General features: G+C 36.0%; 1 protein-coding gene across 4 annotated transcripts in view; it reads right to left on the bottom strand.

Annotated features, from left to right (window-relative positions):
* The window catches only part of RASAL2 (RAS protein activator like 2), a 319,973-nt gene that overhangs the window by 152,138 nt on the left and 141,738 nt on the right, over window positions 1-26,097 (bottom strand). For all 4 annotated transcript variants that reach the window (XM_066261224.1, XM_066261225.1, XM_066261226.1 and 1 more), the window contains exon 2: window positions 318-445. In XM_066261224.1, coding sequence (XP_066117321.1) covers window positions 318-445 — 128 coding nt within the window. The remainder of the gene's footprint in view (window positions 1-317; window positions 446-26,097) is intronic.

Raw genomic sequence — 26,097 nt, 5'->3', positions numbered from 1 at the left:
CTCAATCCATTTGTTACCTGTTGGGAACTAAACTGATATAATTTCCAATAATTTGGGGGCCAAGTCTACACAATACAATCTGTTCTCTCTCCAAGTTAATCAACTCCTATCTCACTCACTGCTCCTTGGTAGAAGCGAGCCCACCTTGATGAAGAACTCACTTCTTCATGGCAATTGCATATTATTACATGACATTAGCAGCCCATTAGACTTATAGTCACAAAGCCTCCATTTTCATAAATGCAAACAAAAACTAGACTATTTCAGGACTTTGGTCCAAAAAGGGACGTAGCTTTTCTCAGTAATATCCATCTCACCTCCTTCTCCTTGTTGAGCAACACCAACTGGCTGTCTGTGAGGATGCAATACTTCCGTTCCCATGTTGTCGTCTCCGTGTAGGGTGACTGGCCACAAGACAGACGGTGCGTAGGTGGCCCTTTCACATCTGTGTGACAAATATGAAAAACAAAAGTGACAAATCATTATCCTGCCTAGCAAACTAGTATTTCAAATGTAACATTCTTTAAAATCAAATTAAATAGAGATGAGTCTAAACATGAATCTCAATGGTAAATTGAAAACTTAACTTTCTCTTAATAAAAACTATGAATCCAAAGAAGTACAAACTGGTCTACAGCATGCAGAAAGAGGGCTGAAACAAACCAGGAAGAACTGTTAGCACAAACGTGACACAGTAATCACTGCTCTATATGCACTAAAATAATGGGAGGTCGCTTCAGAGCAGAGCCAGTATCACTCAAAATAAAGAGACAAGGGTGATCCAATACAAGAACAAAAGATAACGCCCCACTCTTTAGGAGGAAGATGATTCACATGCATACTTTGAGAATACTGCTGACCCAGAACTGAGAGAGTGAAGTCAGTAGCAGCCTCGACCTTTAAGAGGATTTTATTTCTAGTCAGTCAAAAGAATAGGAAATGTTTAAGCTATAGCATATTGCCACTAGAGGCCAGTAATACCTTAAAATCTCAGGAAGCAATTTCCTCAAGGAAAGATCTAGACATATTGCTCTCCTGTCTCTCAGAGGTGGAGGCATACAATATCAAAGCTAAATGTCTCAGCTCTCCTAAATGTTTCATTTCCCTATAAAATAAAAATACCAAGTGGTTACTACCTTTATTTTAAAATTTTTTGATATAAACTGTTCAGTCATTTAGGCTGTTATAAACCTTAGGACATTCCTTAATCGTAAGTACATTTGACTCATTAAATAAGACTTTTATGACAGTTCAATATATAGTAAAAGTTCTTTAGCCATGAACGAACTGATTCTTTTTAGGAATATTCTTGTGGGGATCATTTAAAATGCATTAGTTATTACTATTTAATTATTATGCCAGGAACACCCATGAGCATAGGAAAGTTGTAATTCATAAATAAGCACATTTTATCTACTAGATAAGTGTTTTCATTACTATGACTCTCTACAGACTTTCTGTCTTTTTTTTTATTTTTTATTTTTCCGAAGCTGGAAACGGGGAGAGACAGTCAGACAGAGTCCCGCATGCGCCCGACCGGGATCCACCCAGCACACCCACCAGGGGCGATGCTCTGCCCACCAGGGTGTCGCTCTGTCGTGACCAGAGCCACTCTAGCGCCTGGGGCAGAGGCCAAGGAGCCATCCCCAGCGCCCGGGCCATCTCTGCTCCAATGGAGCCTTGGCTGCGGGAGGGGAAGAGAGAGATAGAGAGGAAGGAGAGGGGGAGGGGTGGAGAAGCAGATGGGCGCCCCTCCTGTGTGCCTTGGCCGGAAATCGAACCCAGGGACCCCTGCACGCCAGGCCGACACTCCACCACTGAGCCAACTGGCCAGGGCCACAGACTTTCTGTCTTTTTTATCACAGGATGATAGGTATTCCTGGTATTGACCAACTGCAAGGAAATGACAATGATTTCCTAGATGTTTTATACCATAATTACCCAAATATACATACGTATAGTCTGAGTTGTATAGGAAGTAAACAAGAAGTCAATAATTAGCGTAGCTGGCTGTGTGTCTATCTTCTCAGAACCTCTGATGTGTCCATTATCTTCAATACTCCTTCAGGCTTAACTTCCTATTCTCTCTAAAAGTCTACCTAAATGTTTTGCTCTACATGTTTTGGGGAGCTTATCAACAACCCCCAAAATAATTCAAAGTCAAAGAACCAGTAATGTTACCAGGGCTTGGCTGGACATGTTACTTTCCCTCTCCCCTAATTTTCCTGCTTCTCTCCCCTCTGCACAACTGGATGTGCTGTCTCTACAGCCTCTATTCCACACCAACTTTCTCCACATTCAACTCTCCCCTTGTGTTCTAAGCATCTCAAATTATATTAAAGTTTTCTTTATCTTTCAGAATGATCATAAAGAGCTTCAAAAGAACTGATTCTTAATTCTTTCTGACACGATAGGAGACTCTTGCCTATATTTAAAAGCCATGTCAAAGCTGATTTTCTTAACATAATTTTGACAAACTGGGTTAGATTTTACCACAGTGTAGGCCTATTTTTAGAGCAAATACCAAGACTATCTCAACAGAGAGGGATACACCTACTTTATGTGCAAACGTGGTGGTTTTGTGGCCTAGACAAGTTTTCAATCAAATGACTAAACTTCTTATGTAAGTTAGCCATGGGTGACCTAAACTGTCCACTGTAATTTAATTTGAACAGTAATCTTATGATCTCTACTAAGCAAGAAGAAAGTGGCAGACTCTGTACATAAAAATTAGAATTTAGGATACTGTATTTATGGTGTTAACTCAGGTTTCTGGAAAAAATATAAATTAGCATCAGTACTGAACTTTCCTGTGTCATCCTAAGTAATTCTCTGAAAGACTCATTGTCTCATGTTCTCCCGTGTCTCTCCCCAACCTGAGCTTTGTTCCCAGTTCTTCATGGCATTATGAAGCAGGACAATAGCTCATAAAGCATTTGGGGACCTTGAACTCCCTAGTGCTAAAGGCAGAATAAAATAGGGAACAATACTTCTATATTTGATATTTTGTCTAAATTATACTGATTAGCCATGCTAAAAATTTTATAGTTTCCTATTGTTTTTCCTGTGCCCCCTTTCTGATAAGTTTATAAGATGCATACCAAAAAAGAAAACAAGAAAAAGGTTAGAATAAGTGATTCTTTTGGGTTCCTTTATAACAATTCTGGATTAAGTTTTAAAAGGCATTTTAAATAACAAGATAAAATAGAGTTTAAAGTAACCTATAAATGTAATTTATTCATTCTATCACATCCTCATTTCTATGGCTAAATAAGAGCTTACTGGTACATTTGTAAAGCCTGTATACTGAGATCATATTAACAGGATAAGCTCAGATTAATGCCCTATTTTGCTTTACCAATTCTAATAATCAATCTCAATCTCTCTCTCTCTCTCTCTCTCTCTCTTTTGTTCTAGTGGCATACTTCTAATTTTTTACTTCCAATTATATAGTATCTAAAATTCACTAGAGAAAAGGAAAATTAACTTAGAATTACAAATAAGAATCTTAACAGAAAAAGTTGGGGAAAAATTATATTTACCCTGTCCCATTACTGCAAGGATATCACAAGGACGTTGGATGATGGCCTTATTACAAAAATTGAGTATTTTTAGAAATATTAAAAAGAATCAGAGGTTAGTGAATGGACTCCTTTGGAAATCACTGCTCTAAGACTGGAAATTATCATGCAGACTAGTAATTCTCAATTTTCTTTTTATCTCAGGGTCCGTTTAGACTTAAAATTGTTGAGGATTTCAAAGAGCTTTTGCTAATATGGGTTACATTTATCAATATTTACCATATCAGAAATTAAACCAGAAATTTTTAAAAACATTCATTTACAATTCCAGTGCCATGCGGACTTTTCCTGGATATGGACTTTTCCTGGACTCCTGCTCCTTGGGACAGCTCCTAACAGACTGAACTGGGGTTGGGTTGCATTTTTCAGGGATTTGGCATGGTGTTGGGGACAACTTGGACTTGGTGAACATGTTAAGGACACTACTCTTTTATGGATTCTTGCTGTATTGGCCAAGAGTTTGCTTAAAGGCTTTATAATCACTGTAAAAAAAAAGACTTGATAAAGAAGATGTGGCACATATACACCATGGTATACTATTCAGCCATAAGAAATGATGACATCGGATCACTTACAACAAAATGGCAGGATCTTGATAACATTATACGGAATGAAATAAGTAAATCAGAAAAAAACAAGAACTGCAGGATTCCACACATTGGTGGGACATAAAAACGAGACTAAGAGACATGGACAAGAGTGTGGTGGTTATGGGGGGCGGGGGGAGGGAAGGAGGGAGAGGAGGAGGGGGAGGGGGAGGGGCACAAAGAAAACTAGATAGAAGGTGATAGAGGATAATCTGACTTTGGGTGATGGGTATGCAACATAATTGAATGACAAGATAACCTGGACATGTTTTCTTTGAATATATGTACCCTGATTTATTGATGTCACCCCATTAAAATTAATAAAAATTTATTTAAAAAACATTCATTTAATGATAATAAACCTATTGCATGTTAATATAATAGTACATTTTTAAATTATTTTTTATTTAGAAATGAAATTTAATGGGGTGACATTGAGCACTAAAAGAACATAGGTTTCAGGTTAACATTTCTATAGCATTTGAACTGTTGATTGTGTTGTGTGCCCATCACCCAAAGTCATATCTTTTTCTGTAACTATATATTTGTCCTTCTTTACTACCCTCCCCCTGGTAATCACTTCACTTTCATCTATGTCCATGTGTCTCAGGTTTATATCCCACCCATATGTGAAATTGTGAAATCATAAAGTTTTTAGCTTTATTCTGATTTACTTATTTCATTTAATATAATGTTCTCAAGGTCCATCCATGTCATAAATGGCAACTGTCACCATTTCTTGTGGCTGAGTAGTATTCCATTGTATATATGTACCACATCTTCTTTATTCAATCCTCTATTGAGGGATATTTGGGTTGTTTCCATGTCTTGGCCACTATGAATAATACTGTAATAAAAATAGGGGTGCATGTGTCTTTCCATAACAAATAACACATTTTTAATACATATAACTTTTACAAAAAAGGAAAAATAAGAGGACTAACAAACACTCTTAAGTTTTGCAAGTCTCTTTAAAGTCTGGCTGAATAGAAGACAGCTGTGTTCTTATATCTGTTTCAACATTCAGGCTACTGCTTTATGTTGTTTTGGTTTAAGTATATGAAGAAAATGTGGACTCGCACAGACATATAGTTGGAAAAAGGAAGAGCATTTTAATAGTATTTTTAGATAATTGTGGATCATCTTTAATACTATGTCAAAACCTGACAAGAAGTTGCTTCTTACAAGTGAGTAAAATGTGGAATCTGACACATCAATGAACTTTTTATACTGTTAAATTAAAAATCATTGGTCTACTTTGCCCTTTGAATAGATTTAACCATGTGCATGAGTTTGTAACACAATACATTGATCATTTAGAAAATATTGGTTCATTTGGTTTTGCATATCTTCTAAAATTTGACACTTTTCATTATATAATATCAAAAAAATCACATTCATTAACTTTCAGAAAAGTACTGATCTCATTTGAAAAGTCTATATACTGGAAAGTGGTGGCAGATTCAAGTTTTCAAAAATACTGATTTTTAGTGTTGAATTTTATCATTGGCAATAAATACAGCCATTTTTTCCCCTCTTAAATGCCAGGTTTATGTTTTTTTCCAAATAACCAAGACGACAATTACAGTATGTCTTTCAGTTGTTCTTTTGAGTAAAAATGGTGTTCTATGAAAAACAAGTGGCAAGTTCAGTTTGCAACTCCTTTTCTCACTTTGCACAAATGTTTTCCATGGTGATAACCATCGTACTTCAGTGTGCATCTATGACTACTTCCCATTCATCACACAGAATGTTAAAAAGATGTGAACTTTAGGGCTGAGATTTAATAAAATTAGGGATTTTCAACAATTCCTCAAGGATTATCTTAAGTAAAACGGGCTCTTTTCTCCGTATTGTATGTGGCAGAGAAGAATGCAATGATTACTGGTATAATTTGGTGCCACTGCCTTGATTCCTGCTGCTGCAGTGGTTTTACTGACAACTGTTTTTGCATCATCAGTGCAAATGTCAACACAGTAAAAAAAAGAAGAGGGGCAAATTTTATCATGAATATAATTTAACCTAGCAGATCAAGGGGATCTTCAGGTTCTAGAGTTCCACTGGCCACACTTTAAAAACACACTTTAGATAAAAGGAAACCAACAAAGGGTTTGAAGAAAATCTGGCAATTGTTTGTAAAATGAAGTAAGTGGGAAAAGACCCAACTTATAAAATGGATGAGAGACTAATGTAATGGCCTGGTCAAGGGATGATTTAGGGTCACAGACTGGTGACCCTAAATAGAAAGACATAGAAAGAAAGGGATTATGTAAACCAGAGTTTGAAATAAGAATCAACAGCACTGGTAACTCTGCAGTTGTTTGTGCTGGAAGAATAGTACAAAAACAAGGAGAATAAAAGTGCAATTAATACAGAGGTAGACTGATAAAAGGCTCATAAAGCAGGTTATATAACCTAATCCTGCTTTAGTTTTAGCAGGGAAGTCCAAATACAAGTTTTTCAAAAAAGGAAGAAAACCTAGAAGGGAAACTCAAGATTTAATGCAAGTCATTATATCTAAATCATTTCAAAATAGTATTTAGTATCCCTTGGCATTCATTCACAGGGGATTGGTTCCCAGATTCCCGCAGACACTAAAATCTTTGGATGCCCAAGTCCTTATAGGCAATGGTGCTGTATCTGCATAAAACCTATATTTGCATCTAGGATACAGCAGGGCACATTTCACATCACTTCCTTCACGTGGACTCAGCATTGTGTTCAGCGCATGGCACATTCAAGTTTTGCTTTTTGGAATTTTCTGGGATTTTCTCCGCCAAATATTTTTGATCAAGGTAGTACAGTTGATTGAATCTGTAGATACAGCAGATTTGACTGTACCACCTTGTTTTGTCTACTTGTGAATCTAAAAGCCAAATTCTGGGCCTCTCCAAATGCCAACATAAATTTAGTAACTACTTGGGGCAGGGAAACAACAACAGAACTTCTCTGTATGTACTAATCCTTCCTAATAACCCTTTCCGGTAAGCAAAAAAGGCCTGTCATTACTTGACAAAGAAGAAAAACAAAAATGATACAACAGAGCTGGAAATTCCATTAGGCATATCTATAAATATTCATAAAGTAACTTTCTCTTAGGGAGTTAGCATGTTGTCTCTTCCAGACTTAGAAAGCATCAGTAGGAGAGTAAATAGAGGGATCCAATAGGAAGCAGAAATAGGAGTAGAATGAAAAAGAATAAGTCTATGACCCAAATATGGAGAATGTCAAATCAAAAAAACCTGCTATGGGAAATTTTATTTTTGTATTTTACAGCTCCTTAGAAATTCATTTGCATTGCTTCTGAATCATATCATTTACAAGCCACGTTTATGTTCTTAAATTCCAACATTATAAGTTAAACGCAATTGTTAAAAATCTCAAACCTATTTAATGCCATCCAAAACAAGCTTTACAGAGGATTCTATAGACAGATTCATTCCTCCAGCTAAAACACAAACCCTACTGTTTTATTCAGCCTTAATAGCCTTTCATTGATTCTTAGTACCAATCTTAAAAAAACAAAACATAGTTTTGGGAAATCTATATGAGAAATTTTAATACATTAAAAAAGAAACATATTTCTAACAAGCAGTTGTTGTAGACTAAGGGCTCTGAGCTGCTACAGAAAGATCTATATTGTGTCTGTGTGTATTCCCATGCCAGAACTAACCTGGTTTAGAAATGGCATGTTCTTCCCAACATTTAAATTTCAACAAGCATTCTGAATTTGGTTAGAACTCAAAGTACAAGCACTGCTTTATAAAGTCTCAGAATTGAAGTGACCACCTTCTTATAGAAGTAAAAACACATCTAAATAACTTTAAAACAGAGCTACCATACTTTAGCTAAAAACACATCAATTTCCCTAAATATACAAAGGTCTATTTTTCTCTTCACCAATGTTCAAAACAGTTATAACAGAAGTTCAAGTTTAACTATTACATATATTAATAGACCAACTAAAAAGCTGTATTTTTAAAAGGAAGTTCTTTATTTTTCTGATAAACAAAATCCTTGCTCTGTCAAAAATGTGTATGCTTGGCTATCTTCAATCGATAACTTCTGCTACAGCAGAAGAAATGTTAGAGTTGCCACATGGAGATGACTCTTAATGATGTCAATAACTATAACAGGCTGCTCAGCAGCAGCCCACTAGCCATTAGAGATATATGACCAAAATATTTTATAAATGTTAATGCTGTTTGCACTAGACCTAGGGTAGATACTATTAACTTACCACCTATCAATATATATATTGTGTCATTCTTAAAGAATAGAAAGGAAAAGCAAAACCAATCAGGATATTAAAATAAAATTTAATTTTACTTGTTTTATCCTCTCATTACCTCTCCACCTCCATATTCTGTTAAATTGTCAGAAAATACCTCGCTTCTAGAATAAAAAAAAAAATTCTCTTCTTAGATTGATAGCCACCCAAACACTAAAATCATTGCCTGTGAGCTCTGCTTTGTCCTAACATACAACGAAGCTTTAGGTTGGCAGGTTACATTACAGTGCACAGGAATCAATGGCCCCACTGGACTTAAATATGGATACTAATAAATGATTCCATATGTTTAAGATATAAAATCATAGGTCATAAAATGTTTGTGTTTATGAAAAGATAAGTTTTAATCCTTACCATAAATTCACTCTGAGACCCTATTTGTTAGGAATTTATATTGTGTCTGTTAACCTTAGGTAGCTATTTTAGTTTCCTTCTCAACTACAGAGCCTTAATTTCCAAGCTACTGGATTACTGGTGTCTAGTCAGTAAATCCCCATGCTTACTTTCCATTACCCTTTCTAAGAGTAAAAGAGGGCAGGTAGGAGGTAACATGTGATACTTCTTTCTGGTGGGTAATTTCCTTTAGTCTAAAGTTGCAAGAGTCTCTCTGCTGCCCTGGCTGGATAGCTCAGTTGGTTAGAGCATCATCCCCATACACAAAGGTTGTAGATCGATCCCAGTCTGGGCACTTATAAGAATCAACCAATGAATGTGTAAATAAGTGAAATAATAAACCCATATTCCTCTGTCTCTCTCTCCCTCTCTCCCTCCCTTCTTCTTATTCCTCTCTCTAAAATCAATACATTAAAAAATAAAAAATAAAAATTTTAAAGGAATTAAAGAGTCCCTCTGTGGCTTTCCTCTGTCTCAGCAGCACCAAGACCTAACTAAGCATGGGAATTCTAACTCTGTTTATCATAGTGCCCAGTGAGTTATCTAATAACAATGTAATAGGTTCTTTGAAATCATAATTTATTTTAGTAGACCAGTTAGATGGTTTTTTTTATTTTGTTTTTTTAATGGGGTGACATCAATAAATCAGGATACATATATTCAAAGATAACAAGTCCAGGTTATCTTGTCTTTCAATTATGTTGCATACCCATCACCCAAAGTCAGATTGTCCTCTGTCACCTTCTATCTAGTTTTCTTTGTGCCCCTCCCCCTCCCCCTTTCCCTCTCCCTTTCCCCCCTCCCCCCCATAACCACCACACTCTTATCAATGTCTCTTAGTTTCACTTTTATGTCCCACCTACATATGGAATAATGCAGTTCCTATTTTTTTCAGATTTACTTATTTCACTTCATATAATGTTATCAAGATCCCACCATTTTGCTGTAAATGATCTGATGTCATCATTTCTTATGGCTGAGTAGTATTCCATAGTGTATATGTGCCACATCTTCTTTATCCAGTCATCTATTGACGGGCTTTTTGGTTGTTTCCATGTCCTGGCCACTGTGAACAATGCTGCAATGAACATGGGGCTGCATGTGTCTTTACGTATCAATGTTTCTGAGTTTTTGGGGTATATACCCAGTAGAGGGATTGCTGGGTCATAAGGTAGTTCTATTTTCAGTTTTTTGAGGAACCACCATACTTTCTTCCATAATGGTTATACTACTTTACATTCCCACCAACAGTGGATGAGGGTTCCTTTTTCTCCACAGCCTCTCCAACATTTGCTATTACCTGTCTTGTTAATAATAGCTAATCTAACAGGTGTGAGCTGGTATCTCATTGCAGTTTTGATTTGCATTTCTCTAATAACTAAAGAAGATGAGCATCTTTTCATATATCTGTTGGCCATTTGTACTTCCTCCTGGGAGAAGTGTCTGTTCATGTCCTCTTCCCATTTTTTTATTGGATTGTTTGTTTGTTTGTTGTTGAGTTTTATGAGTTCTTTGTATATTTTGGATATTAGGACCTTATCTGAGCTGTTGTTTGAAAATATCATTTCCCATTTAGTTGGCTTTCTGTTTATTTTGTTATCAGTTTCTCTTGCTGAGCAAAAACTTCTTAGTCTGATGTAGTCCCATTCATTAATTTTTGCCTTCACTTCTCTTGCCATTGGAGTCAAATTCATAAAATGCTCTTTAAAACCCAGGTCCAGCCTGACCAGGCGGTGGCGCAGTGGATAGAGCGTCGGACTGGGAAGTGAAAGGACTCAGGTTCGAGACCCCGAGGTTGCCAGCTTGAGAGTGGGCTCATCTGGTTTGAGCAAAAAGCTCACCAGCTTGGACCCAAGGTCACTGGCTCGAGCGGGGGGGGGGGGGGGGGGGTACTCAGTCTGCTGAAGGCCCGCGGTCATGGCATATATGAGAAAGCAATCAATGAACAACTATGGTGTCGCAACGAAAAACTGATGATTGATACTTCTCATCTCTCTCCATTCCTGTCCATCTGTCCCTGTCTATCCCTCTACCTGACTCTCTCTCTGTCCCTATAAAAAAATTAAAAAAAAAACAAAACATAAAGCCCAGGTCCATGAGTTTAGTACCTATGTCTTCTTCTATGTACTTTATTGTTTCAGGTCTTATGTTTAGATCTTTGATCCATTTTGAGTTAATTTTAGTACAGGAGGACAAACTGTAGTCCAGTTTCATTCTTTTGCATGTGCCTTTCCAGTTTTCCCAGCACCATTTATTGAAGAGGCTTTCTTTTCTCCATTGTATGTTCTTGGCCCCTTTATCAAAAATTATTTGACTATATATATGTGGTTTTATTTCTGGACTTTCTATTCTGTTCCATTGGTCTGAGTGTCTACTTTTCTGCCAATACCATGCTGTTTTGATTGTCGTGGACCTATAATATAGTTTGAAGTCAGGTATTGTAATGCTCCCAGCTTCATTCTTTTTCTTTAGGATTGCTTTGGCTATTCGGGGTTTTTTATAGTTCCATATAAATCTGATGATGTTTTGCTCTATTTCTTTAAAAAATGTCATTGGAATTTTGATGGGAATTGCATTAAATCTGTATATTGCTTTGGGTAATATGGCCATCTTGATTATATTTATTCTTCCTAACCAAGAACAAGGAATATTCTTCCATCTCATTATATCTTTTTTGATTTCTCTTAACAATGGTTTATAGTTTTCATTATATAAGTCCTTTACATTCTTTGTTATGTTTATTCCTAAATATTTTATTTTTTTTGTTGCAATTGTGAAGGGGACTATTCTTTTGAGTTCATTCTCAGTTGTTTCATTGTTGGCATATAGAAAGGCTATTGACTTCTGTATGTTAATTTTGTATCCTGCGACCTTACTGTATTGGCTTATTGTTTCTAGTAGTCTTTTTGTGGATTCTTTGGGGTTTTTGATGTATAGGATCATATCATCTGCAAAAAGTGATACCTTTACTTCTTCTTTTCCGATATGGATGCCTTTTATTTCTTTGTCTTGTCTGATTGCTCTGGCTAGAACCTCTAGTACCACATTAAATAAGAGTGGAGAGAGTGGACAACCCTGTCTTGTTCCTGATTTGAGGGGGAAAGCCTTCAGTTTAGTGCCATTTAATATGATGTTAGCTGATGGTTTATCATATATGGCCTTTATCATGTTGAGATATTTTCCTTCTATACCCATTTTGTTGAGAGTCTTAAACATAAAATTGTGTTGTATTTTATTGAAAGCCTTTTCTGTGTCTATTGATAAGATCATGTGGTTTTTGTTCTTTGTTGTGTTGATATGGTGTATTACGTTAACCGTTTTACGTATGTTGAACCATCCTTGAGATTCTGGGATGAATCCCACTTGATCATGATGTATTGTTTTTTTAATATGTTGTTGTATTCGATTTGCTAGTATTTTGTTTAGTATTTTAGCATCTGTATTCATTAGAGATATTGGTCTGTAGTTTTCTTTTCTGTGCCATCCTTGCCTGGTTTTGGTATGAGAGTTATGTTGGCCTCATAAAATGTGTTTGGAAGTATTGTTTCTTCTTCAGTTTTTTGGAAGACTTTCAGTAGAATAGGAACCAAGTCTTCTTTGAATGTTTGATAAAATTCGCTGGTATAGCCGTCAGGGCCTGGACTTTTATTTTTTGGGGAGGTTTTTAATGGGTTTTTTCTATTTCTTCTCTACTAATAGGTCTGTTTAGGCTTTCTGCTTCTTCTTGACCCAGTCTAGGAAGGTTGTATTGTTCTAGGAATTTATCCATTTCTTCTAGATTGTTGAATTTAGTGGCATAAAGTTTTTCATAGTATTCTACAATAATTCTTTGTATATCTACGGTGTCCATGGTGATTTCTCCTCTTTCATTTTGGATTTTGTTTATATGAGTTCTTTCTCTTTTTTCCTTGGTAAGTCTTGCCAAGGGTTTGTCAATTTTGTTGATCTTTTCAAAGAACCAGCTCTTTGTTCTATTAATTTTTTCTATAGTTTTACTGTTCTCTAATTCATTTATTTCTGCTCTGATTTTTATTATCTCCTTTCTTCGGCTGGTTTTGGGTTGTTTTTGTTCTTCTTTTTCTAGTTCCTTAAGGTGTGAAGTTAAGTGGTTCACTTGGGCTCTCTCTTGTTTGTTCATATAGGCCTGAAGTGATATGAACTTCCCTCTTATCACTGCTTTTGCTGCATCCCATAGATTCTGATATGTCGTATTGTCATTTTCATTAGTCTGTATATATCTTTTAATCTCTGCACTTATTTCTTCTTTGACCCATTCATTTTTTAAAAGTATGTTGTTTAGTTTCCACATTTTTGTGGGATTTTTTCCCTCTTTTTTGCAGTTGAATTCTAGTTTCAAGGCTTTATGATCAGAAAATATGCTTGGTACAACTTCAATTTTTCTGAATTTGCTGATGTTGTTTTTGTGTCCCAACATATGGTCAATTCTTGAGAATGATCCATGTACACAGGAGAAAAATGTATACTCAGTCACTTTGGGATGAAATGTCCTGTAGATGTCTATCATATCCAGGTGCTCTAGTGTTTTGTTTAAGGCCACTATATCTTTGTTGATTCTCTGTTTGGATGACCGATCTAAAGCCGTCAGCGATGTATTGAGGTCTCCAAGTATGATTGTGTTTTTGTCAGTTTTTGTTTTTAGGTCAGTAAGTTGCTGTCTTATATATTTTGGTGCTCCTTGGTTTGGTGCATATATATTAAGAATTGTTATGTCTTCTTGATTCCAGTTAGATGTTTAATAAAGGTAACACTTCTCTTAGCAAAAGAACCAACAGTAATTTGATGTTGTCACCTAAGTAATAAGAACACCTAAAAGTAATTTTTTTAAGAAGATGGCCAGGATAGAAAACGATTCCTATGATGGTTCCACTTGCCCTTTCCACATCACAAGTACAGTCTGCACTGCACCTGACCACGTCAGCCATGAAATGGCAGGCAGAGCAGATCTTATATTTTCCTTTTGCCTCTTATACCTGCAAGAAGGCCTAAGTCCTGTAATTCCCACACTGGGCCAAGCACGGCTTAAGCAATTATACTGATTAGGCAATGAAATAGAATGTTATAAATGATGTCAGTGTCAAGATGACAGATGGCAGTCAATCAGACCATTCTCCAATCCTAACAGACCCCCTGGCACCTACAGTTCATGCTCTAATCCAATCAGAAAAATGTAAAATACTCAAAATGAAATGATTCATTTATATATTATCTTTAAAAGGAAAAGAAAAGATCTATATGCAAGTTGTTTTAAAACAGTGAAATATGTGGTAAATTTGAGAAAAAAGTATTAGTCTGGCCCTTAAAACATAACAATGGTGTTGCATTAATGGTCAAAACTCAAGATCCTTTTCATGACTCATGTTCATTCCTTTTACTGGTAGAAATATGAACTATACTAAGAATTCATCTCAAACACCATTTCATACTCATTCCTTCTGTTATATTTAGTACCTCTTCCTATATTAATATACCCCCACGCCTGCCTCTTTCTGAACTGAATCTCATTACTTTCCTTCAGAAACAGCTGCTGTGGGAAAAGAATTAGAGCTTTTAAAGGATGTGATTCTTAGCGGAGAAGGGAAGAAAAGTAAATAGTATACCACTTTTGAGAGATCCGTTTCTGAGATTTTGGCAATTGGTTATACAACCAATACTGTGGTGTTATCTATCTAAGACAGCAGAAGAAGGCAGACTGCATAAAACTTACCAAGAGTTTGACAGCATTAAAAAAAAGTAATAGCTCTACCTCTCTCCACAGTATAACTGTAATTGAATGCAGAGCTAAATATGCATCTTTTCTGAATTGTCACCTGTTTGAATCACAAATTGCGGAGCTTACAGGGAAAGCTCTCTAGGAGATAATATAGAAGTCTCTAAAGAACCCTACCAGTCACTCACTGTAAATCACAACCCAATCCAATCAGCTCAATCATGAAACAACTTAGCAGACTTAACATTAGAAGTGAAAAACTTTCTTTTTAGCAAAAACCAATGACCTCAAATGGGTAGGAAAGAACACCTACAATATGAGACTATAAAGCAGTAAAAGCAAGCAATTAGCTTTTTCTCTTCAATAAAGCCAACATTAATAGAACAGACATCCATCTTATCCAAATCTAATTCATTCCTGAAAATGCGTTGGATGAAAAATTTTCACATGACAGGAGACCATATTCTGATTTTAAATGAAAAAAGAATAATGTAATTTGAACACATCTATAACTCCCAAATTATTTTCCCCAAGTATTGTTAAGTACTCTTAAACCCATATGTATAATTCACCTCAAAATTCTAAATTAAAAATAAACACACAAACTCATTTATATTTAATAAACTTTTTAGTGGGTACATTTGTGTACAGTACACAGTATCAGATACAAATTCCATTTTTCTTATGCTATAAGCATGTATTGTAAGGTAAATAAACAATAATCTGTTAGTAATTTGTAATGAATGCAAATAGTACTACAAAATAAAATTAACTAACAAGGCATTCTAAACTAACAACATTTTCATAATTTTATTTTTTCTCACAAACCAGAAAGAATCATACACACAGCATATGGGGACCCAATGCACAGGCAAGTTTTTATGTCTTTTGTTATTTTGTTTTGTTTCTCATCAGCCTTTATCGTTTCCATCTTTTCTCCTAAGGTAAGAGCTTTGCTAATTCCCCTAGGCTTACCTACTTTTCACAAGTTTTCTTTTCCTATTATCTTAAAAGATATTCAGATTGCATGAAATCTTTAAACAACATGATTATGAAACACAATTCTGTTGGGAAAACAAATGATGCAGAACTATAGTCTACTTCATATTCTTTTGCCCTGATTCATATGCAACTTAATGTTTTAGGCCAGAACAGTATTTTAATTTCGATAAACAATTTTAGGTTAAAAATTTCCAAGTTACTGTAGCAAATATTTAGATGTTAAGAATTCAGATATTAAGGAATACATTCACATTACAGACAGTAAAGAATACAGAAAAACAAATAATGATGAGTATCAAGTAGGAGGAAAAATAAAAATGAAGGTCAACAGGAAAAGAAAGGGATAGAAAAGGAAGAAGGAGGTCCTTTGGGAAACTAATCAGAGTTGAAAGATATCTTCAAGCTCAGGATATCACATTCCCTCAATTTATAGGTTAATAAAATGAGATACAGATATAAAATTATTTGCTAAAATTGACATACCTAGTTCAGTTATCTTAGAACTTAGTTATTCTGATATGCAATCTAGGATTTTTTCTAGCATATTAATATAACTTCTCTTTGTTTTGTTTTGAAATATGTAAGTATTGCCTGACCAGACGGACTAGGATGCAGAGGACCCAGGTTCGAGACCCCGAGGTCACCAGCTTGAGCGCAGGCTCATCTGGTTTGAGCAAAGCTCACCATCTTGGACCCAAGGTCGCTGGCTCGAGCAAGGGGTTACTCAGTCTGCTGAAGGCCCACGGTCAAGGCACATATGAGAAAGCAATCAATGAACAACTAATGTGTCCCAACGAAAAACTGATGATTGATGCTTCTCATCTCTCTCCGTTTCTGTCTGTCCCTATCTATCCCTCTCTCTGACTCTCTCTCTGTCTCTGTAAAAAAAAAATGTTGGAAGCCGAAAATAAAATGGTTTAAAAAAAAAAAAAGAAATATGTAAGTATTTATTTACTGTGTCTAATGCACTGCACTCAACCCTGGTGATATAACAGTCAACAAAACAGACCTACTCACTGAACTAATGGAACTTAAATTTAGAGGACAGGTCAAATACTTCACAATACGTATACAATTAATTTAAGCAACTGTGATAACACTACAAAGATGCACTGTAGGTGCTGTGAGATTATATAAAAAGAGCAATGGACTTGGTCTGGGGCATTACTGCAGCTGGGAGCAGTAGGTGGAGGGGAATGTGAGTACCAATGACCCTGTGCATCCATGGATTCAACCAACAGTGATTGAAAATACTTTAAACTGTTTACTGTTACATAGCATTTACATTGTACAGAGCAAGATGTGTGCAGATTATATGAAAACACTATGCTGGTTTATATAAGGAACTTGAGCATTGGGGGATTTTGCTATCTGCGGAGGGTCCTGGAACCAATCCCTAGTGGATACAGAGGAGAACTGTTCTAGCACTTCAGGCAAATAAACTTACAGGCCCAAAAGCCCTGGAGGAATTAAGTGGCTCTGCTCCTCCAACAATCTGAAAAGGAGGTCCCTACCTGATGCATAAGGAGTGAGGAGGTTAGGGGTAGAGATAGGAGGCTGATGAAATAGTCTGGGCCAACATCATGCAGAGACCTACATTCAAGGTTAAGGATTTTGGCCTGACCTGTGGTGGTGCAGTGGATAAAGCATCAACCTGGAATGCTGAGGTCAAAGGTTCAAAACCCTGGGCTTGCCTCCTCAAGGCGCATAGGGGAGATGATGCTTCCTGCTCCTCCCCTCTTCTCTCTCTCTCTCTCTCTCTCTCTCTCTCCTCACTAAGATAAATAAATAATGGTTAAGGATTTTGATTATCATTTCAGGAAGGAAAGGAGGCCCTTGAAGAGTTTTAAACAGATGAATGATACCACTGATTTGCATATGTCAAGAGGTGAATGGGGGCTTCATTTACTGAGATTAGGAATTCTGAAAGAATATCAGGTTTGAGGGAGAAGCTGATGAATCTAGTTTGGGTCACATCCAGTCCAAAAAAAAAATCAAGTCAAAAGCTAGATCTGTGTATCTATGTCCACGACTTCTAACCCTCGTCTACAGAAGAATCTAGATTGCTTTAAGAACTCCACAAATGCCTCACTAAGATTTCATTTTAAGAAATATATGGCAAGTAATAGGTTAAAATGGCAGGTTGAATATATATTATTTCACTCTATCTCAAAATCCTTCCAAGAAGCACAAATTGGCAGCTACAAAATAGTCACTAGGTAGTAAGTAAAGCATAAAAAATATAGTCAATAATATTGTGATAAATATATATGACGCCAGTTGGGGTACTGGACAAGTCAAAACACTACGTATTTGACTGTCTAGCCCAGGTGTGGCCAACAGTTTTTGCCCCCGGGCCAGATTAGAACGAAAACATTTTTCATGGGCCAGACAAAATATTAAAATTAAAAAATGTTAAATACAAAAATGATTCATTTAAATAAACAAAATTTTATTATGTAATTTGTTTATGAATAAATGTGAGTGAAAAAATTAATATACAGTATTTTTTAATAAAAGTATATTTTAGTAAAAATATAATTACATGCCGTATAAATATCCAAACTGTATCGCAATCAATCAAAACCATATTTAATTAATAGAATGAGCTTGAAGGGTATATACTGCAAATAAAACAATTATTTCATTTTACAAACAACCCGGACACGTTTTCAGTTATCAACTGCAGCTGTTGTCTATGCTACAATGCCACTTGATTCAGCACACTTGACCACAAAAACAACGAAATGTTTGACCTTGGGTGTGCACTGGCAAATTCCGCCTAAAGCAATGTGGGTTTCACATCGCCACTAAATGTCAAACAGTTCATATCGAGTACAGACAAGCTCAAAAGTTGTAAATCTTTATAATAGAATTAAAAAAAAAATAAGTATTGCAAATCTATTCGACCAATTATTGGAAGTTAACCGTAGATTAGTCACACAAGGAATTCTTTTCCGCGTATCACTATCTTCTTAAATACCTTGATTTCCAATAATCAAAAACGCTTCCACTTCTGAGTAGCTTGAGATTTTAAAGTAGTGGAGAATATTAAAAATTTAATCGTGGGCTGCATAAACTCATTATGTAGGCTGGATCCGGCCCGCAGGCCATTTGTTGGCCATGCCTGTTCTAGCCACTAAGCTGTACACTTGAAATCAATACAAAATAAAATCAAAATAAATAAAAAACAAAAGAAAATTGAAAAACCAATCCAGGAATTTCAACATAAAAATAATAGAAGAGGAACCCCTTAGTGAAATGTCACACTACTGAAGGATATAGATTTCCTGATTGAAACCCACTGATGGCCCAGCGAAACTGATGAAAAAGATTCCCACCAAAATAGATCACTGAGGAAAAAGTTTGCATGCTAATCTAGGAATAAGATGGATCTAGACTTTTCAAATGCAACACATGAATTTGGAAGACAATGGAGCAATGCCTTTAAATTTTTTTCTAACCTGGATTATTCACTTAGTCAAAATAATATCAAGTGTGGGAACTGAATAAAGCTATGTTTAGATGTTCAAGGCCTACCATATACTATTTCTCAGGGAGCTGTTGTAGTGTACCCTCCTTCAAAATGAGGGAGTGAAGTAGTCTACTTTGGGCTGCCGTAACAAAATACCAGAGACTGGGTGGCTTAAACAAAAATTAATTTCCACATTGATGTGGAGCCTGGGCAGTGCAAGATCAAGGTGCTGACCAATTTGGTTCCAGGTGAGCACTCTGTTCCTGGCTTGCAGATGGCTGCCTTCTCACTATGACCTCGTGTGATGGAGAGAAAGGGTATCTCTTCCTTTTTTTGATAAAGGCAAAGCTCTATTAAATTAGAACCCTACCCATATGACTTCATTTAACCTTTATCACCTCCTCACAGGTTCTACTTCTAAAATACAGTTACATTGTGGGTTAGGGCTCTAACATAAAATAACTTTTGGGAGAACACATTCAATCCATAACAGGGAGTAAACTAAGAAAATAGAAAGCATACAATACCAATCAACAAACAAACCAGCCACTCCAACACAGGAGAGAAGTGAAAAAAGTATTTCAAAATGATGACAAAGAGAAAAAGTGATTAAGAGTTGATAACGAGGTATATAAGCAGTGCCTGATAACGGGTACGAGCACCAGGTCAAATAGTCTTGACTGGAGCAGCATGACAAAAGAGATTAATGTGCTGAAAGTTGTCATAGCATGCTTTTTGCTACTGTGTCATCTTTTTAAAACTATTAGAGTATGAGCTTAAATGAAACAGCAGGTAATTAAAGAGAGGAAGACTTAAGATCCAGGAAACAGGGTTTCCAACCTAAGAGAAAGGCAAAAAAACAACAACAACAAAAACAAAAAGAAACTGTGAGGATGACAGCAAAAGAAATGTCTACGATGATAGCTACTCAGGAAACAGTACTAAATATAAGACAAGGGGGTCTCCATGGAAGATACCACCAAGGAAAAAGAAAATTAAAACAAAATAAAGCATGATCTCATAGATTACCTAATATTACTAACCTTGAGTGAAACTGTACTGCAAGAAGACAGGAAGGTATGAGAGGAGTAATAGGTACAAATGAAAAAACAAGGCTGGGGGGGGCACAAAGAAAATTAGATAAAAGGTGACGGAGGACAATCTGACTTTGGGTGATGGGTATGCAACATAACTGAATGACAAGATAACCTGGACATGTTTTCTTTGAATATATGTACCCTGATTTATTTATGTCACCCCATTAAAATTAATAAAAGTTAAAAAAGAAAAAGAAAAAAAAGAAGGCAATTCTGAGGAAATGCATAATGGTATTCAGCCATGCCTAATACAGTTGAATACTGACTTTAAATATATATTTTTTCAACACTGAGCATTGATTTTTTAAAGTTGAATCAAATACTGATTTTTTAAAAATAGTAATTGTTTATGAATACCGAAGGAACACTGAATACTGATTAAAAAACAAAAAACAACTATGGTGAGGAAGTTAGGATGATTATATATGACAGTTAAATCCTCATTCATTATAACAGAAAATCAATGAAGAACTCTAAAATTGATGAAGATAAAAGCATCAGAATATACATATTATTTAGTTTAAAATATACGTAAATGCCAAAATAAAAAGCTAGAAAAGTCCTAAGTTTTTGGCTCAGAAAAATGGGGGAAGGGTGAAGAAAACCAGTATATTCTGTTAAGAGCAGAGAACCCAATCAAAAATTGGCCAAAGACTTGAATAGCCACTTCATAAAAAAGAATATCCAAATGTCCAATTAACATGTAAAAAGATGCTCAACTTCATTAACCATCAGGGAAATACAAATTGAAACCACAATGAGATAATACTACATACCCACCAGAAAAGTTAAAATGAAAAGGATCCTAAGGGCTGGTGAGGATATAGAGCAAGTGCAGGTGAGATGTGAATTGATACAATCACTTTGGAAAACTGTTTGACAATATTTACTGAAACTGAACATATACATATCCAGCAATTCTACTCCTAGATATATACCCAACAGAAGTGTGGGCCAAAAGACATGTACAAGACTGTGCATGGCAGCACTATTCATAAAAGTCAAAACTAGAAACAATTCCATATGTCCACCAATAGTGGAATGGATAAGTAAATTGTGGTAATTCATAAAATGGGATATTATATACCAATGAGAATAGTACTATCAATTATATACCAATTATATACAACTACATGCAGCTTCACAAATACATATAATATTCAACAGAAGATGTTAGATATAAAAGATGTACAATTTTACTTGTATAAAGTTCTAAGATACGTAAAATTCATCTATGATATAAAGGTCAGCATTATTACTAGGATGCTAGTAATGTCCTGTATCTCCTGCAAGTTATTCAGGTATACTGCCTGTATGCAGATCCATCAAGATAGACCTCAAGCCACAGGATTTGCACATTTTTCTTTATGTTTCAGTAAAAATTATAGTCAAAGGATTCCAGTTCTAGTTGTGTGTCCTTGGACAAATTATTCAATCTAAATGAACCTCAATTTCTGCATCTTTAAAATAAGGATGAAAAAGCACCTCCTCTCTTAGGGATTTTTGTAGTTAAATTAGATAATACATGTCAAGTGCTTAACAAAGTGACTCACACATACTGAGCACACAATAAGTTTGTTATTATTATTAACTGTTCGAAAATTGAAAGGGACAGGGAAATCACTATACTGTATAGTCCCATTCTGAACAAATGTGACTTATATGAGATGTGAATTTAGCTGTGTAGTCAGATGAGAAGATTCAGATCTGCCATTTGCTATTTCCATGATTTTTGGTAAATAATTTAACCTCTCTGAGACTTCATTTTCTCAATTATCAAAGGGAATAGATTCACAGGGGTGTGTGTGTGTGTGTGTGTGTGTGTGTGTGTGTGTGTAGAAAAGATTTTTAAAGATTAAAAGTGGGAGACAGTTCCAAACAAAGAGTATTTGAAACTGTATGCCTATCTATATTTTGATGTGTGCATACGTATATGTGTGAATGCATGAGTTATTTAAAAATATGAAGGCAAGTACCAGAAAAGAGCCTCCAAATGAGTTGAAGGTGCCTCTATGGAACAGAAACTAGATGAGCCAATGGGGAGGAAGCTATAGTAACTGCTCTGTTTCATTTCAATCCTTGTAATACATACTTGCAATTATGTACATCTACTTTGATTCAAGATTAAATTTTAGCATAACATTATTCTCTTTTAAAATATGTAGCTAAGGCCTACCAAATTAGAAAATGGTTCAAGGGAAGCTCCAAACTAAGTTGATCAATATCAGGCTTGGTGGGGGGGGTGGAGAAAGCAAAGTTAAACCACTTTAATACATCCATAATTCAATTTCTCTATCACAGTACAGAGTGTGGGTGGCATAGAAACGGTAACTTTGAGTCCACTGACGCTTAACTTCCTCTATTAGTTAGAGAACTACCTGTTACTAGGGAACCACCTATTTTTAACTAGTTCAAGTCTACTTAAAGTCCTAGGAATCAGAAAAGAAATGCTGGTTATAAGGTTCTTTTCTTTGTTTCTCTTTCTTTTTTCTTTTCTTTTCTGTTCTTTTCTGTCTGTCTGTCTCTCTCTTTCTCTCTCTCTTTCATAAATATCTAAGCATTTGGAACTTTGGGTTAAAATTTACGCTTCACATCTGATTCTCTAAGGTTTTAATTTTCCTCATAATACAGTACTTAAATATATAGGATGGTGATACTAACTCATAGTGCCCTGTATGTAGTGTTCTTATATAGGGCTGGTTAACATAACTCAATCCTGATTTTTCAGCACATACAAATTGTTTACAAAGATCTTTGGGAAGAGGCTATCAAAGCACAGAAATTTGGCAGAGTGAGGCTAAGAGATTCTGCAAGGATCCATGTCTTCAAATTAGGGATTTTGATTGAGTTAACATACTAGAAAGAACTGACAATTTTTCAATTTCCGGCACAGAGAAAAGTGCTCTATAAGTGTTAGCTCTCATTATCATTGTTATTGAGAAGCATCATGACTCAGATGGTTAAGAGCACAAACCCTAGAGTCACACTGCTTGAAAAAGAACCCATGCTCTATCGCTTCTCAGCTGTACAACTCTAGTCAAGATATCAATATTTAACCTCTTGGCCTGACCTGTGGTGGCGCAGTGGATAAAGTGTCGACCTGGAAACACTGAGGTCGCCGGTTCAAAACCCTGGGCTTGCCTGGTCAAGGCACATATGGGAGTTGATGCTTCCTGCTCCTCCTTTCTGTCTGTCTGTCTGTCTCTCCTCTCTAAAATGAATAAATAAAAAATATTTTTTAAAAAAAGATATTTAACCTCTTTGATGCCTCAGTTTCATCTTTATAATGGGAACAGAATAATTTCTACCTGACAGAGACAGGGTGAGGATTAAAAGAGATACTCCAAGCATTTAGAACAGTGCCTGGCATATTGTAAGCCTTCAATAAATGTTTGCTTTCATTCTTTTTATTTCACATATTTGAAATAAATTCATTTCTTATTCCTATTCAAAACTACTGATGCTAAAAATACTGTAATAAAATATCAAAGAAAAAATTATTTAAACTGAGAATGATCTTCAGCATTATATGATACATGTAAATAAATTTTTCCTTGGAAATAGTCTGAGAAAAAACCTAAACTACACAGGTTCATCATGGCACCACTGTGCCATGAACCTACACATCATTATCATGGAAACTTTATAAAGGAAGAGCCAAGGAACCTATAGCCTTTGCCCATGGAAACCCTTAGAAGCAGAAGTAAATATAAGGGCAGAAACACATTCTTTTATTTAGGTGCATTTGGTAAACTTTTTTTAAAATTTTTATACAGGGACAGAGATAGAGTCAGAGAGAGGGATAGATAGGGACAGACAGGAACAGAGAGAGATGAGAAGCATCAATCATCAGTTTTTCGTAGGGACACCTTAGTTGTTCATTGATTGCTTTCTCATATGTGCCTTGACTGCGGGCCTTCAGCAGACCGAGTAACCCCTTGCTCAAGCCAGTGACCTTGGGTCCAAGCTGGTGAGCTTTTTGCTCAAGCCAGATGAGCCTGCGCTCAAGCTGGCAACCTCAGGGTCTCGAACCTGGTTCCGCCGCATCCCAGTCCGCCGCTCTATCCACTGCGCCGCCGCCTGGTCAGGCTTTGGTAAACTTAATGTACAATATTTTGGTCAGTCTACCAAATGCCTCAGAAAGAGAGGTCAAAGGAGAGAAAAAAGAAAATAACCTTTTTAATGACACTGTTTTAATCTAACCAACTCATTTAAATACTCCCAGCTCTATAAGCCTCTTACCACTGCACAGCTGATGGCTAAACTTGAGAAGAGCAATTAATCCTCATCTGTTTTTCTACAAGGTCTAGTAAGTACAAAAATGGTGTATAAACTTCTCAAATGCAATCACAAGAATGTAAATCAATGAGAAATTTGGTGGGTGATGTTTTTTGCTTTTTTAAAAAGTTGCATCCAAACTCAAAGGATTAAGGAATAGACAGTGAGGTTACCACTGCTTCGTAAAATTAAAGCCTGAAAGAAAACTCTCTCTCTTTCTCTCTCTCTCTTCAATTCCTATGGGTATTCAGGTGCTTTTCCAAACCGATCTGAACTCCTCTGTAGGTCCACAAACAAGAGATCCATTGTGTAGATCTGTAAATTGTATGACATCACTGAAACACAGCACCAATTGGTATCACAAACAGTTTATGTTTCCAGGGATACCAGGAACTTTAAATACCCCGTAGTCATACAAACCCAGTAGCATGACCTTCCTAACAATACCAGAAGCCTGCCCACTTTCTTCCTATTTAAGTCACTGTTTCCAACAGTGAAAGAACACTGATTTCGTTCCAAAAATTTCCCCAAACAATATACTCAGTAACATTCATCAATCATCCAATTATTCATTTTTATATTCTCAACCTAATGACAGCAAAAAAAGAGGACTTAGAATGTACATAACCCTACTAATAGGCTCTCAGAAGGTCAGCCTGGATGGAGTCCTTTAATGAACTGTCACATTACAGACTTTTAAAATGCAATGCACATAAACACTTCTGATTAATCCTTACAGTAAGGTTCCTCTGTGTTGTGACATACCATTTAGTAACATAAAAATATAACTTCTGCCATGGCTGGATAGCTCGGTTGGTTAGAGAATCATCCTGAAGCACAGACGATGCTAGTTTGATCCCAGGCCAGGGCACATACCAGAACAGATGTTCCTGTCTTTCTCCCGCTCTCTCCCTTCCTCTAAAATCCATAAAATAACAACAAAAAAATTATTCCTGTATGCCTTTCCTGAAAAAGTTTTTTTTCCCCTTAATATTCACCTTGAATTCTATATAAATGCAGTATGTGAACTTGTTTATTGTAGGTAGAATAACTACTGCAACATAGAAACACAGGCTAAGTTTCAGGTGATTATGATTAACTATATGTTAAAAGTAAAACAAGTTTATCATCCTTTAAAAAGTTCTCCTTATAAAGGGATAGTATTTAGGACTAAATTGTTATAATTGTGGTGGTGCAGTGGATAAAGCATCCACCTGGAACGCTGAGGTCAGAGGTTCGAAACCCTGGGCTTGCCTGGTCAAGGCACATATGGGAGTTGGTGCTTCCTGCTCCTCCCTTTCTCTCTCCTCTCTAAAATGAATAAGATCTTTAAAGTAAATAAATAAAACATCTATATCTAAACTTTTCTCTAATATCCATTCAGAAATAGGCCTAGCTATGTTGTCTTTATATCAATTTTATTTGTGGAATGTTTTTGATTAATTATGTGTGCCAATTAGAGTTTTGACAGTTGCAGAGTTCTTATTTTTCTATTTAAAAGTTAAACGTTTTAAGCATGTATTTCTCAAAATGCAGGCTGGAAACTGACAAGAAAAATAGGGAGAACTTACAGGGAATGCAATTACAGTTCCCAAGAGCTGTTTGATATGATGGCAGCAGCAGGGAGCTCTGAGCTGTATGAATGGAAAGCCACACCTTGTGGCT

This window comes from Saccopteryx bilineata, chromosome 2 (genome assembly GCF_036850765.1).
Source record: "Saccopteryx bilineata isolate mSacBil1 chromosome 2, mSacBil1_pri_phased_curated, whole genome shotgun sequence".
NCBI lineage: Eukaryota > Metazoa > Chordata > Mammalia > Chiroptera > Emballonuridae > Saccopteryx > Saccopteryx bilineata.
This window is presented reverse-complemented; position numbering and strand designations above follow the sequence as displayed.